Genomic DNA, 16,215 nt, shown 5'->3' on the forward strand with positions numbered 1-16,215 from the left:
GGGGCCCTAGTTAAGTGGAGATGCAGAGGTCACCGATCTGCACTCCCAGCTATCCTACTCTCGAACACCCGATCCCTTGTAAACAAGATGGATGAGCTGTCCCTGCTCATAAATGATGCAAGATCAGGCACTGCTGGCTCATCTATCCTATGCTTTACTGAGACATAGCTAGATGAACTCATTGCCGACTCCTCGGTGATGCTGCCGGGCTACAGTCTCCTCAGGGCTGACTGCGACAAGGAGCTCACCGGAAAAACCAAGGGAGGAGGTATCCCTTGGACAAACGAGGCAAAAATGAAGCTTAAGGCCTGTCTCGAATGCACAGACTGGGGAGTCTTTGAATCCTCCGCTACAAACCTAGGCGATCTGACCGACACAGTGACAGCCTACATCAGCTTCTGCGAGGACCTGTGCATGCCAATCAAAACAGCACGCACCTTCAACAACAACAAGCCATGGTTCAGTGGTCAACTCAGGAAGCTCCGTCGGGCAAAGGAAGAAGCCTATCGCAGTGGTGATATTGTCCTGTACAAACAGGCCAGGAACTCCCTAACACGGGAAATCAAGCTGGCAAAAAAAAAAAGATTCTCAGACAAGCTGGCGAACAACCTGTCAACCAACGACCCCGCGTCAGCTTGGAGAGGTATGCAAGCTATAACCAACTACAAGATCTCTCGAACCCCCTCCACCATGCACCAGAAACTAGTGAATGAGCTGAACGATTTCTACTGCAGGTTCGAGAAGGAAGCTACCTACATCAGTCCTACCCCTGACCGGGGCAAAACGGCTTGCCCACCCTCCTTCCAAAACTGCCACCCCCAGACTCTCCAGGTGGACCAAACAGAGGTAGAAGGAATGTTCAAGAGGGTCAACCCTAGGAAAGCTGGAGGCCCAGACGGAGTGTCTCCATCTGCCCTCAAGACCTGTGCAACACAGCTCGCCCCTATCTTTACCAGGATTTTCAACACTCCACTAGAAATGTGCAAGGTCCCCACCTGCTTCAAAGGCTCAATTATCGTCCCGGTTCCCAAGAGCTCAACTGCGAAAGACCTCAAGTACTACAGGCCGATTGCACTAACATCGGTGGTCATGAAAGTGCTTGAACGTATGGTGCTGAACCACCTGAGAGTTGTTACAAATGCTCACCTCGACCCCCTGCAGTTTGCCTACCCAGCAAACAGAAGTGTCGAGGATGCAGTCAACCTAGGGCTGCACCACATTCTACAGCACCTGGACAGTCCAGGCACCTATGCAAGGATACTATTTGTTGATTTCAGCTCGGCATTCAACACTATCATCCCTCACATCCTGGTGCCAAAACTCCGTTCACTAGGAGTCCCAGAACCTACATGCTCCTGGATCACTGACTTCCTGACTGAAAGGAAACAGGCGGTGAAAGCAGGTGCATTCATTTCAAACACATGCACAATTAGCACCGGTGCCCCTCAAGGATGTGTCCTCTCCCCCCTGCTCTTCTCCCTCTACACAAACGACTGCACCTCAGCAGAACAGTCAGTAAAAATTATAAAATTTGCAGACGACACAACGGTTATCGGCCTAATCATGGATGGAAACGAGTTGGCATACAGACGGGAGGTGGATCGGCTAACTAAATGGTGTAGCGGAAACAATCTTGACCTCAACCCCCTCAAAACGGTGGAGATGGTGGTGGACTTCAGAAGGAAACCAAATGCCATGCACCCACTCATAATATCTGACAGAGTAGTGTCGAGGGTCGACTCCTTCAAATTCCTAGGAACAAAGATTTCCTGCGACCTGAAATGGGGTCCCAACATCATTACAACTGTCAAGAAGGCTCAGCAGCTGTTAGGTTTCGGGTGTGACCCCACCGCCGGGACTGCTGTTTAGGACAGCCACGGCCAAACCCTATACTACCTCTGTTGTACCCCCCAGGCTGGGTGACCGACTCCTGCAGGTGTTACTAGGCTTCGCCTGTAGCCGCCACGTTTGAATGGGTAGGTTAAGCCCACCCAAGCTCCGGTGCAGCCAGGTGTTATGAGAGGACAAGGAGCCGGGGACCCCCCTAGGGTACGGTCAAGAGGAAAGCTGACTGAGGGGCCTAACTGAAATTAACAAACGGCGACTTGCCGGGCCCTGGCTAACGCAACTAAGCGCCCGCGACCTGGTCGCCACAACCCGCGACAACCGTCGCCCAGGGAACCATACAAAATATAAGACACAATACCAAAGTATACAAAGAGCAGGAGGGACTGGAAAACCCCAGAAAAACTGGGAGACAAGGGGAGAGAATGAGTGGGAAGCAATGGACCTTCCCAACATAAATGACCTGCCAATGCGGCAGACAGAGAACACAGGTAATGAGTAAGGTAATGACAATAAAGAAGGTGTGAATGAAACTACCCCAAAGGGGCAACTCACGACACAGGAGGAACCAATGGAAGAGGAGACCACGAAGGAGCCGCTGGGAACAGCAGGGAAACGGACCGGAGAGCAGCAGACAGATAGGTCCAAACAGGAGCTATCACCGGCGAGGACTGCAGGGCTGGCTTCCTAGATAAGAAGGCTAGGAGCCAATGAGAATGGAGGCCTGAGTCCCGCCTGTCATAACGAGTCCTTTCCGACACCTGCGGCCTGTTGAATTTCGCGGCTTCTCCTCTCTGCCTAGCAGCGTCTGCCGTTGCTAAGCAACGGCGCTGCCGCGTCTCAGGCGCTGAGAGACGTGAGGAGGGAGGACGGGCGTCACGCTCCGACGCTGCATCCTCCGGCGTCCCTGGTTGCTAGGCAACCGGACGTCAGAGCCGGAAGGACAGGCGGCTAAGCGTACATGCCGCTCTGTCCTTCCAGAAGCGCTCCCACGGCGCCTAACAGTACCCCCCCCTTGAGGAGGGGTTAAAGAACCCCGAAGCCTTGTTTTCTGAGGGAAATCCCGAAAGAAACTTGCTTTGAGGCGTGGGGCGTGCAGATCCCTATCGGGAACCCATGACCTCTCTTCTGGGCCGTATCCTTTCCAATGGACAAGGAAACATAAAGAACCTCGAGAGACCTTGCAATCCAAGATTTTTTCTACAAGAAATTCTGACTGTCCATGGACATTAACAGGTGGTTTACCCAGGTCTGCCTTTCGAGGAAATTTCCTAGACAGCGAAGACTCCCAAGAAATCTCTAAGGATGTCATTGATGAAATCTTGGAAGACCGCTGGTGCGTTGGACAAGCCGAATGGCATTACGAGATATTAGTAGTGCCCTGTTTGGGTACTAAAGGCAGTCTTCCATTCGTCTCCCGCTTTTATGCGGACAAGGTTGTAGGCACCGCGCAGGTCGATCTTAGAAAAGATCTTAGCGGTGCGAAGCTGGTCAAACAACACAGATATTAATGGTAATGGATACGTGTTTTTTACCGTTATCTTGTTGAGTGCCCTGTAATCTATACAGGGTCTTAAGGAGCCATCCTTTTTGGAAACAAAAAAGAACCCTGCACTTAAGGGAGACTTTGAGGGCCGAATAAAGCCTTTAGCCAAATTTTCTTGAATATAGGTATTCATGGACTGCGTCTCAGGTCCAGACAAGGAATAAAGTCTGGCTTTGGGAAATTGTGCCTTGGGAATTAGCTCAATGGCGCAATCGTATGTGCGATGAGGGGGTAAGACCTCAGCTTCGCCTTTAGAAAAGACATCCTGGAAGTCAGCGTAGGCCGCTGGAATCCCCTCCACGGAAACCATTGCCCCGAGTATAGGCTGCCCTAGGCAATGACTGGAGCAATGACTACTCCAACGAGTTATTTCCCCTGCCTGCCAGTCAATCTGTGGGTTATGAACCCGGAGCCAGGGGTGACCCAGAACGATCGGCACAGTGGCGCATGAGATAAGAAGGAAAGAAATCTTTTCTGTATGAAAAATGCCCACACGTAGGGAAACTGGCGGGGTCTGATGGCGGACCACTCCGTTGACCAACGGGCTGCCGTCCAGGCCTCGCATTATTACAGGTTTTTTCAGAGGAAGCAGGGGGATGGCCAGTCTTTCAGCCAGCTGAATATCTAGAAAATTCCCAGCTGCCCCGCTATCAATAAATGCAGTAACTGACATCCTCACCTCTATACCCTGAATCTCAGTAGGGACTAATAATGCATTGTGAGGGGAAATAAGAAGAGAACCAAAGTGAATCCCCTCTGCATTCACTTGGTTTTGGCGTTTCCCGACTTTGTTGGGACAAGCGCGGAGGAAATGCCCTTTGCTCCCGCAATAAATGCATAAACCGGCATTCATCCGGCGAGCTCTCTCATCTGAGGTGATGCGGTAAGCACCAATTTGCATTGGTTCTTCTTCGTCCTCTGAGGGTACAAAGCCGAGGGAAGTAGGCCTCAAACTAGGTCCTCTCTCAGACCTGCGTTCCCTAAGACGCCGATCAATTTTAATCGATAACTCCATGAGTTTATCAAGGGATCCCGGGACGGGATACTGGATAAGGCTATCTTTAATGGCTTCAGAAAGCCCTAGCCTGAATTGGCTACGTAATGCCGGGTCATTCCAGCCACAGTCATTCGACCACCGTCGGAATTCTGTGCAATATGCTTCTGCAGGGTTCCGGCCCTGCCTGAGAGAGCGCAGATGACTCTCGGCAGACGCCTCTCTATCAGGGTCATCATATAGAAGTCCTAATGATTTAAAGAAAGCATCCACCGACGCTAAGGCGGGATTATCGGATTTTAACCCAAAAGCCCAAGTCTGGGGATCCCCCTGAAGCAAAGACATAATTAAACCAACTTGCTGTAATTCAGAGCCGGATGACCGGGGTCGCAGCTTGAAATAAAGCTTACAACTTTCTCTAAAATTAAAGAAATCCTTCCGGTTACCCGAAAACCGGTCTGGAAGATTAATTTTGGGTTAATGTTAGGTTTCGGGTGTGACCCCACCGCCGGGACTGCTGTTTAGGACAGCCACGGCCAAACCCTATACTACCTCTGTTGTACCCCCCAGGCTGGGTGACCGACTCCTGCAGGTGTTACTAGGCTTCGCCTGTAGCCGCCACGTTTGAATGGGTAGGTTAAGCCCACCCAAGCTCCGGTGCAGCCAGGTGTTATGAGAGGACAAGGAGCCGGGGACCCCCCTAGGGTACGGTCAAGAGGAAAGCTGACTGAGGGGCCTAACTGAAATTAACAAACGGCGACTTGCCGGGCCCTGGCTAACGCAACTAAGCGCCCGCGACCTGGTCGCCACAACCCGCGACAACCGTCGCCCAGGGAACCATACAAAATATAAGACACAATACCAAAGTATACAAAGAGCAGGAGGGACTGGAAAACCCCAGAAAAACTGGGAGACAAGGGGAGAGAATGAGTGGGAAGCAATGGACCTTCCCAACATAAATGACCTGCCAATGCGGCAGACAGAGAACACAGGTAATGAGTAAGGTAATGACAATAAAGAAGGTGTGAATGAAACTACCCCAAAGGGGCAACTCACGACACAGGAGGAACCAATGGAAGAGGAGACCACGAAGGAGCCGCTGGGAACAGCAGGGAAACGGACCGGAGAGCAGCAGACAGATAGGTCCAAACAGGAGCTATCACCGGCGAGGACTGCAGGGCTGGCTTCCTAGATAAGAAGGCTAGGAGCCAATGAGAATGGAGGCCTGAGTCCCGCCTGTCATAACGAGTCCTTTCCGACACCTGCGGCCTGTTGAATTTCGCGGCTTCTCCTCTCTGCCTAGCAGCGTCTGCCGTTGCTAAGCAACGGCGCTGCCGCGTCTCAGGCGCTGAGAGACGTGAGGAGGGAGGACGGGCGTCACGCTCCGACGCTGCGACCTCCGGCGTCCCTGGTTGCTAGGCAACCGGACATCAGAGCCGGAAGGACAGGCGGCTAAGCGTACATGCCGCTCTGTCCTTCCAGAAGCGCTCCCACGGCGCCTAACAGCAGCGGTTGTTCTTCCTGAGGCAACTCAAGAAATTCAACATCCCGCAGGAGCTGCTGCTCATCTTCTACACTGCCATAGTAGAGTCTGTCCTTTGCTCCTCGATCACAATCTGGTTCGGAGGAGCAAACGAGAATGACAGAGGAAGGTTGCAAAGAGTGGTGAGGATGGCAGAAAAGATCATTGGGGCGGAGCTCCCCACTGTCCAAGAACTATACCTAGCCAGGGTCAATAAGCGTGCAGGAAAGATCTTGGCGGACAAGCTACACCCTGGCCACAACCTGTTTGAACCCCTTCTGTCAGGCAGACGTTTTAGGTCCATCCCAGCAAAGACGACAAGAACTACAAAAGGCTTCTTCCCAATAGCTGTCCACCAACTAAACCGTATTGAACATACTAAATACTAACTCGAACTTTTCTAGATACATGTGAAATGTATGTGATGTATGTTTATGCCTCTCTTCCCACCCCCTTTGTGTTCCCTGATTGATGCTGCACTGTTACCACAAAAAATTCCAAGCATACACAAGTATACCTGGCCAATAAAGATGATTCTGATTCTTCTGATTCTGATTTCCATCTCTGGACCTCAAAGTCAGAAAATCTGCATTGCTAGGCATGAATACTGACCTTGGCCCATCCACAAAATGGAGGTGTTACGCCTTTGTTATGAGGAACAGATCTGGTTGCCACCCCCAAATGTTGTGAGCCTGTTAATCTGGTCAGGGCTTAGGGGCAGGGACAGCTGCTGCTCTTGGCGTCCACATAAAAATAGGCCCATCATCATTACAGCATGATGATCACCAGACAGACACCAGTTTTCCATAAATCACAAGTATTAAAATGTAATTCCTATTTTACGCATTTTTGCAATTTTTGTGTCTTTACAGGTTGAGTATCCCTTATCCAAATATCCATTATCCAAATTATTCCGAAAACCATAGTCTCCAAAATGTACTTTTATTTTTGTGCTAAAACCTACTGGCTACATCTGTAACTGGCACTACTGGGGAAATAACATGTAACTGGCACTATGTTCAAGGACATGATTGCTTGGCATTCAAATTCAGTGTCTGAGGTTGTACACAAACTTTGTTTCATTTTTTCATGCTTTCATGTTTCATGCACAAATAAAATATATTTGCGTGCATTTCATGTGTTTGATGTGTATGTACAACATAAATGAAAGATACCTCAAGATATCTCATTGAAATATAAAAATATTCCAAAATACGGAATAATCCATTATCCAAATTTCTCCTGGTCCTGAGCATTTTGGATAAGGTTTACTCAACCTATATACAGTAGTTTAACAGCTTTCCTGGTTATTGATAAAGAGCTAATAGATCTTTTTTTATGATCATTATTATTATTTTAGGTCAAAGATACCATAAAAACATGAATGAATTTCAACTATCATTGGAAGGCTTATTTTTTGATGGACCATCTACAGAAAACAAGTAAGCAAGCGTATTAATGGTCAAGTAAAATGTTGAATAAAAATGAAGCACTGAATCATTCAGAGGTACAAACATACAACTGACATAATTTCGCTCACAATATGCCTTGAACTCATAGACAAATGATATTGTGTGTACACAATGAGTGATTTTACATACAACCAAGGGATATTATTATTTTATTTATTTTTAACAGTTTCTTATATAGCGCATATATATGAGTTGTTCAATACTACCAAGGTGGAGGTGGATTGTTGAATTCACAGACGTTTCTCGACAATCCACGGCTGTTTTTGTCGACATGCCCACTTTTCGCCACTTATCTGTTGAGCAGAGCGAAAACGGGCTGGGATTCCGACTGTTCCAACAATCGGAGTCCCAGATTGAGTACCGCTCTGTCACACAAATTTCAGATCTGAAATTCATTTTTTTTTTAATTATGTTGAAAAATACCTTCACTACATTTATTTAAGTCATCCAAGGTAACTGCAGTATGATATTGATGGCATAATACACTTAGAAATAAACAGAACTGTCTTTATTTCCATCAACAAAATGTTTGAAAAGGTTTGTATTGCTCCTCATGTTATGATTGCTGGCATCATGTCTGTGTATGCCTACCAAATTTACCATGTACTTTCCTGTTGCATTTCTCTTTTGCAGAGTTTCTTAATTCTGCTCTCTCCGCTTTTTTGTTCCTCCAATCTGTTTCTCATAGCTGGCTGCGTCTCCTCAATGTCCTCACCTGCTCACCTCTTGTCTACGTGCTCACTGCATTGTTACTCATTTCTCTTTATTGTACTCCCGCTACCTGCTTTCACCTTTTAGTTTCCACTTTTTATATTATTGCTTTTCAAAGAAATCTAGACAGTTTCTATCCAACCAAGAAAATATCTCCTGGTATTTATAAATGTGTTTTGTTACAATATATAGTATTTCCTCTGTTTACAACAAAAAATATTAGATTGGATGAGCAAGGCATGAAAAGATGGCTTCAAGAATCTGCACCTTGTGTTGATGATATTCCTGAGAGTCAAGATCTGCAAAAGGAGATAACAAGCATAAAGTCAGCAGGTAACAATATTGCATGCAGAGAAGGTGCAGACATTTCACACATGAAAACCCTCAATAGGTTACATACAGTGAATATATATTTTATTATTCCTATTATTATATTACTGCATTAAAACTGTATTTTCAGAAAGTACGTTATTTAGGTCATTATTTACTTTATTGCAGACTATAATTGAATTAATTAGTTTAATGGGAATTGTGACAGTAATTGTGACAAGACAGATGACACATAACTCTGTACAAAATTGTAGTCATTCGCTTGCTATTATATTTGCTCTGGATGTTTTTGAATTGACGTTCGATACTTACATTTTACTACATTCCTTTTTCCAAATGAAAAAGCTGAGATGCGAAAGAGAAAAAAGTTTATACCACCATTAAAGAAGGCAAATGTATTAGAAAGCAGCTCTCCAGGAACATATGCTTCTCAGCATGAGACTCATTTTAACACAACGGTGACACAAAATACAGGAAATACATGTGCAGACAATGCGACATTATCATATCCGTGGTTTTCATGTGGAGACAATGAAGGTCAGAGCACAACAGATTGTCTTCCTACTGAACCGAAACAGAATCTACCACAAAGTCAAGATATCGATGACCATTCAAGCGTGTTTCGAAGAAGGTAATACTTATTTCAAGTTATTTCTATTTTATTTTATCATGTGAAAATGATGTGTTATGACTAAAATAAATATGTACATTTCTGCCATTTATATTTACATAGTTATTACTAGATATAAATATAAGGATTCAAGGCCAAAAACTGGCTAGGTCAAATATATCTACATGAAATCACTGGAAATATAGCAAGTCAGATACTGCTAAATACAAAGAAAAGTAAGCCACTGTACAATATTTGCCCAACTGGTAAATAGTATCTGGTTAATTAATCTTCAGTAAGAAGATACACTCAATAGCTTGACCCCAAACGACCAACCTGAAAAAAATTGAATGGGTCAAAAGGTTGACAGGTAAAAATAGACAGCGCTTAAGGCAGACTTTTTTTTTACGGTGGTTGGGGTTTTTGAAGATGCATTGAATTGCTCACTTTCGCTAGTGGGAGAGGGGCATTGGGTGCGGTCTTAATTACTGAAGTTAGAAACAGCTTTTACAGACCTACTTATTAGAGTATAGGAGGCTGACTAAGCCTTGGCTGGCTATAGAAATCTGGCTTTAGAAATTTAGTCAGAATTCAAAGTAGGAAGATTCTAAGTAGGAATATACAACCGCATACTGTCAGCCTAGATTTAGCCTGGACTTGAACTGGACAGCAACTGAAGGAAACTAGAATCAACATAAGTGCAACTCTTAACTGCTAAAACTTTGAATATTACTCTTTCTGCTTGCATATGCACTGTCTGTTTTGAAAATGCACATCTGTACCTCTAATGACTTCACCTCTCCTGCTCTTCCATTGATAATAGGTGTCCCCCAACATTTTATTCTTGGCCCTCTTCTTCTCTATCTCTACATGTCCTCTCTAGGTGAGCTTATTTGTTCACTTAACTTCCACTATCACCTCTATGCTGATAATACTCAAATCTCCCAATCCTTTCCTGATCTCTTCCTCTATCCTCACTCATATCTCCAACTGTCTCTCTGCTGTCTACTCTTGGATGACCCAGCGCTTTTTTAGACTTAAAATATTAAAGACTAAGCTGACCTCTTCCCACCCTCCTGCATAAAACCTGACAATCTCTCAACCTAACCTGTTTAAGCTCACTTCTTCGCCTTCTGTGTCACCCCAGTCTGTCTAACCCTCCCCTTTAGAATGTAAGCTCTCACGAGCAGGGCCCTCTCTACTTATGTGCCTTTCTTAGAATATATAAACCTCTGCCACCCTGATAATTGCTTCAGTGTCCTGTCCCCTGGTGCAACTATCCATATTAACCATGTACTTGTCCTAAACTGTCTTGTACTGTAATTTGTTATGTGTTGTTGATTATAACTATGCTCTTTAAAGCGCTGCGGAATCTGTGTGCGCTATATAAGAAACTGTTAATAAATAAATAACCTCCCCGCCGTGATCCATCCTGCTGACAGTGCAATTTCAAGACAATAAAGCTACCAGGGCCAGCAGCCCCCCCCCCCATCCCAAAAAAAAGAAACCAACACAAAAATGCTTACGTCCAAAAAGAAGAGGTCTTGACAGCAGGATGGTGATGGCTGCAGCAAACTGGTAGGGCCATGACACATGTGGGAATTTTTACATACATTTTTTAAATTTTTATTTATATGCCGTACGCTGTCTTGAACCCTGTCTCAGTGGTGTGTAGCAGTACAAGACCTCCAAACCCCACCCCACCATCATGGAAATCTAGACAAGGCTTCCAAAATCTGGGCCACATGGTTTCTGACCAATGTCACTGAGGACCAAATATATTATAAATGTCCTTGAGTATGGCTAGAGTCAGAACACCTTTATTTTATTCATCCTGATGCCCCAGTTCTAATTTAGTGACCTATCCTCCCATGTTTCTAAGGGACGACAAAGCTGCAGGTGACAGAGTCACTTTGATGATATGCGAGACCACTGAGGGTTGATAGGGCTTTGGTTGACACCTGAAATAGGTTGACGTGGCTAAGGTTGACATGGTTAGAAGGTCGACGCAAGCATTAGGTCAATGGGAAGGTTGACAGTCAAAAGGTCAACATGAGTTTTTCACATTGTTTCTTTGAGCAGACGTGTGCCGATGGGTGGTATTTCATACCCTACCATCCACTACGGCGTGGTGGGAGAATAAAATAGTGGACCGAGCGCAGCGATCAATGTGAGGGGACCCAGTACACTTTGACAGTGTCCATGTCGGCTATGTTGACATTCCATTCAGGACAAACATAATGTGAAAATTTTATGTCGACCTTTTGGCTGCCGACCTAATACTTGTGTCAACCTTCCAACCATGTCAACCTTAGCCATGTCAACCTATTTCAGGTGTCGACCTAAGCCCTGTTGACCGTCAGACCGATGCATGTCAACCTAAGTTGGGTTGACCCAGTGACCCATACCCATGTGAACATGAGTGGAAGAAATCTTTAACCCTTTCAGGTGTCTAGTCAGGCTCAACAGCCCTAGTGCTAGTAGCAGATCCAAAGGTGAGCCACTTTAAAATAAGAACATTAAATCGTTCGTCATTCAATGTAGACCATTTTTGAATAAAAAAAAAACCAGCCTGTTTTAATTGCAGTAAAAAAAATTGGACTGCAAAGGGTTAAGCCAATCACTAAGATATGCTCCTGAATGAGACTATATAAAGAGACTTGCAGCTTGGGATCTTCCTGTCATATTGTGAGTTATTACAGCATATTCTTGTAAATCCAATCATAGAAAAAGTAAACAATCAAATTGGAGGCATTTTTTTAGTTCTAAATGGTTCTACATTGCAATTTTTTCTCTTTTTTTTTCTTAATATCAACAATACATTAAAGGTGTGCAATGATTTGCTAACCCAAATACAGTACTTGTGTGCCAAGTAATTTACATAATCATTATGAAATTTCTTCCAGCTTGTTTAAGCAGCATGATGAGTGCTTCCAATTTGAAAACAGACAACTGCTAACAGAGAATACAGTCATGCCCAATGCTCTGAAATCCATTGACGAATCAAAGAACCCCAACTACAACAAACCCTTCTTCCAGAATTTTACATGCAGCTTTAATGAGAATGAAGATGGGGTGCTCAACACTGGCTTAGATGAAGAATCAATTTCTCATCCCCTATCTTTAAAATTGCAGAGTGGAAAAGGTGACAATCCATTTAATATTTCAGTATTTTTAAAGGAAGCATTACGGTGTACTGAAACCAAGATATTCTAGGGCTGTTTTCCCAGTGTTTGTTGTGAAATAAATATCAAGCATGCATGAATATACATGGGGCACCCCTGGGGTGTAACTTTAAATCATCATCGCCTGTAGAGTGTTTTTTTTTTTAATTGGACCAGATGCATACTGTATATGTTTACAACCATGGAGGTCCCTGCTATGCTCTCAAGATGCTTATGTCTTGATTGTGTCATGCTCAGACGTGCCTTCACTATGCTTGTCTAATCATTGGTATTCAGGGTAGAGCAGAGCAAGGTCTCTCTGGGTGAATGGACTGACCCTCACTGACATTTCCCGTAGCAGTCACATGTGCCCTAAAGACCTGAAAACTAGGATTAAAACCATTTGATTGGATTTGTTTAAAACAGTATACTGTGTGTGTGTAAGAGGCACGGGACGGGGCCTGCGTCAATACTCCCTGCACGTACTCACCTAGCTGCCCTCCGTCTCTCACCTTCGGGATGACGATGGTCCCGGTACTTCCCTCTTGCTCCACTGGCTTACGATGCGACGCTACCTGTAGGAGAAACGGGGTAGGAGAATCCCACTGTGGGGGTAGGGGATGGTCATCACAGGCACTACTGGCCTCAGACTGGTTACACCCACTTGTGGAACACGGCGGGTGTAACTCAGGTGGGGAAACGCTCCGGGGAGGGGAAGGAGCACAAACACAACAAACAGATGCAACACAGACTATACTCACCAGCGGCCTACCGGTCCTCCGACTCGTTGAGGATACTGGTATCGGCACCTGGAAATGAAAACAAGTAACCGCCTGCTCCCTAGGGCAGGGAAATACTCAAACTTGCCCACGGCTAAACACCCGCGAAACCTGCCGCAGAAGCCACCTTACGCAACCTGCACCTAGCGCCGGATCTTCCGATGCCACATCCTAGCATCGCGCAACCGGGCGCCTAATGCCCAAGCAACCTGCGACCTAGCGCTGGATCTTCTGATGCCACAGCCTAGCTTCGCGCAACCTGGTGCCTAACGCCCATGCAACCTGGCGCCTAACACCCGCACAACTTGGCGCCTAACGCCCGCACAACCTGCCGTCACGCAACCTGCAAAGAATCCAATCTGCACAAGGACACAATTGCAAGAACAAGAGTACAGCATACAATATACAGTGTCATATAAAACAGTACAATGCAAGCAAGACAACACTGCACCAGCACTCTAGTGAGGGTTTACCTCGCTCTGGCTGCTCCCAGCCACACCACAGTAGCCACCGTGGCAGTACCTAAGGCCACGGCCTGCTGCTGTAGACCTATTACTGAGAGGCCTCAGACCTAGGAGGGTCTGGGCCAAAATACACCAGTGGTCCTGAAGTCCTCACCTTACCTGGATGTGGGCCAGGAGGGCCCCAAACAAACACTACCCACAGGTCTAATGCCCAAAGCAACAAACCCTCGGGGCCTAATGCACAAACACCACCAGGTCTAATGCCCACTCTAGCATCACCCTACTGTCCCCGAGGGCCTACTGCCCGACTATCGTGCCACAGGCCTGGTGCCTGAATTGGGCCCACAGGCCTACTGCCCGAATACCTGGTGGTCTAGGGGGCCACATGCGGACTTACCCGTCCTAGGGGTGGCTGCTGGACCAGCCATGTGTTCGGCCCTGTCTTCGCTGGAGGTTGGATGCCTCCCACCACCTCCGGGCTTCCTGAAGACTTCACCGGGGCAGCGGGGGCCAGGGCAAGCTCTTGTGCATCGCACCCCGCGGCGCCCGGGCTTCCGGCGTCTTTGTTGCCGGTCCCCAGCACTCTGAACTTTGCCCGGCGAGCGGCAGCGTGTAGCAGTACTGCACACAGACAGCTGCCACCTTCCGTGGCTTCCGGCGGCTGCTCCTCCCCGTCTGCGGGCGCTCCTTCCTCTGCTGTCCCCAGGTAAGGAGGCAGGAGCCCACCAGCAGCAGGGCCAGTGACTGAATGAGTACACTGGCCCCGGCTGCAGGGGGCGGCGCCACCTGGTGGGGGCACCGCTCCTTCCGCTCCGGTGCAGGGGGAACCGTCCCTGCACCAGGGCGTATTTCTACATGTGGTTTTATTTATCAGTGTTTTAAAGGATCTGTCAAGATTAGCGTCTTTTCTACATGTACATTCTGAAAAAGAGTCTGCCTCTTATTCAGAAGAGACCGCTTCTGAATAAGCTAATTCATTGAACAGTTTTTGCCGTCTCTGCAATTACGAGTGTGTTTGAGGCTTCCACTAATCTGCGACCGAAACAGACTGGAAGTGGTAGTCACTGATGTCACAGACGCTCCTCAAAAACGCCTGGGTACCCCTGGATTTTTTCCGACACACCTGGAAAATGTCAGGTTTCCTCCCACAAATGCCAGCTTCCTGTCAAGCTCTGGCCACATTGCGTTTATGATCTGTATACATTTTCTTTCACTAATTTCACTCGCGCATACGTGGTGCATATGGTATGCATGCACAGTTGTTCAACAATCGCTTGAATAATGCGGAATTAGTTCTGTAATTCAATAGGTTGTGTGATGCAGATGTGCAATAGGATCACAGAATTTTGAGTGGTCAGGTTGTTGAAGAACAGCACCTCCAAGAGAGAAAAAAGCATTGAGGGGCCCATTTATTACAGATCGCATATACTGTACAATGCTATCTGGGCAGAAATTACCGCCCAGGATCGCATTGTAATGTGCGATACTATCGCGGTGATGTATCATCCTGCACATGCAGGAACATGCAATGTGCTCAGCTGGGTGCTGGGGTGTCTGCACATGCGCGATCAGTGCTGATCTCCTGCCGACCCCGCTGACCACAATGCCCTGGCGGCAGTGTGGACTGTAGCCCATAGGCTACAATGGATTACCGCCATCTCAGAATGGCGGTAGCCCAGGGACCTGTGGCGATGCTGCCCGAAACCTATGGGGGATGTGGTTGGCGGTGGTGCAGGAGGCATCACAGCAGGGATAAGAGATTCCTTCTGTGGTCCCTCCTGATACATTCAGGTGCTACTTCATATTTACAGCTAATCCCCATAAATGTGTTTTTGAGGATTTAGCCGCAAATATGAAATAATAAATGGGCCCCTGAGTATGGATGGGTTGCCCATAAATCATTTGATATAATGAATTATTTCTAAATACTGTATAATGAAAGTTTGCTTTAAACCAAAAGTTTACATTTAATGAGTAATTTAAACCAGCATCATGTTCTTCCCCTCATTTTTCTTTTTGAGGGGAAGACCATTTGAATGGATACATTTTAGGGGAATTAACCGCACATTTCAAGCATCCCCATATCTTTATGGGGGAGCCAACATTTTCAATTGCATAGGTAATTGTGAGATTTACCAATCATCGCCCCAGTAGCTTATACCATCTTCAGACAGGCTGTTATTGTACCCCATGTTCTGGCAAGAGAAACTGTTTTTTGTTTTTTTTCACTTGCAAATTTTTATGATAATTTCTTACCACAGCCACATTGATAAGGCCAGTAAGTAACATTTTAGTAACTGTATCTTCTTGTTGATAAATTAACATACTATGTGTGCCTGATATTTATTAATATTTTATGATGTACCTTAATTACCTTTCTTTTCTTTAAATTATCAGCTGAAACTGAATGTGGGATCCTAAGGTCTGTCTCTGAAATTCGTATCCTTTTTAACATTTATTTACGTGTGCTTCTTCCATCTGTGCACATGTGACCGCAGGTATGCAGTTACACTTACCTGCTGGGGCAGCTCTTCTGATAGCGACTGTCCTGGTGACGTGAAAACTTCTGGGTTTTTGACTCTATTCTATTGCACATGCGCAGCTTCGTCCCTCTCAAGGGATTTTGCAGTAAGAAGCCCATAGGCTTCTATAGGCAACACCATCTGAAGATTGCATTATCATGCAGTTATTCTTTTTAGAATGTGCTACCTACCAGCACATCACAGCCCATAGTATTCTGTGGGGCGTGCTGTGCTACGGAACCTTTTTAATGCACAT

The 16,215-nt window shown here is 46.2% G+C and overlaps 1 protein-coding gene across 10 annotated transcripts in view; it reads left to right on the forward strand.

Annotated features, from left to right (window-relative positions):
• HFM1 (helicase for meiosis 1) overlaps positions 1-16,215 on the forward strand; it is a 166,941-nt gene that overhangs the window by 26,521 nt on the left and 124,205 nt on the right. For all 10 annotated transcript variants that reach the window (XM_083157114.1, XM_083157123.1, XM_083157124.1 and 7 more), the window contains 5 exons: positions 7,268-7,349; positions 8,314-8,423; positions 8,766-9,051; positions 11,937-12,175; positions 15,835-15,876. In XM_083157114.1, coding sequence (XP_083013240.1) covers positions 7,288-7,349; positions 8,314-8,423; positions 8,766-9,051; positions 11,937-12,175; positions 15,835-15,876 — 739 coding nt within the window. In that variant the 5' untranslated portion in view covers positions 7,268-7,287. The remainder of the gene's footprint in view (positions 1-7,267; positions 7,350-8,313; positions 8,424-8,765; positions 9,052-11,936; positions 12,176-15,834; positions 15,877-16,215) is intronic.

Source organism: Crinia signifera, chromosome 8 (genome assembly GCF_055691185.1).
Source record: "Crinia signifera chromosome 8, ASM5569118v1, whole genome shotgun sequence".
Classification (NCBI taxonomy): domain Eukaryota; kingdom Metazoa; phylum Chordata; class Amphibia; order Anura; family Myobatrachidae; genus Crinia; species Crinia signifera.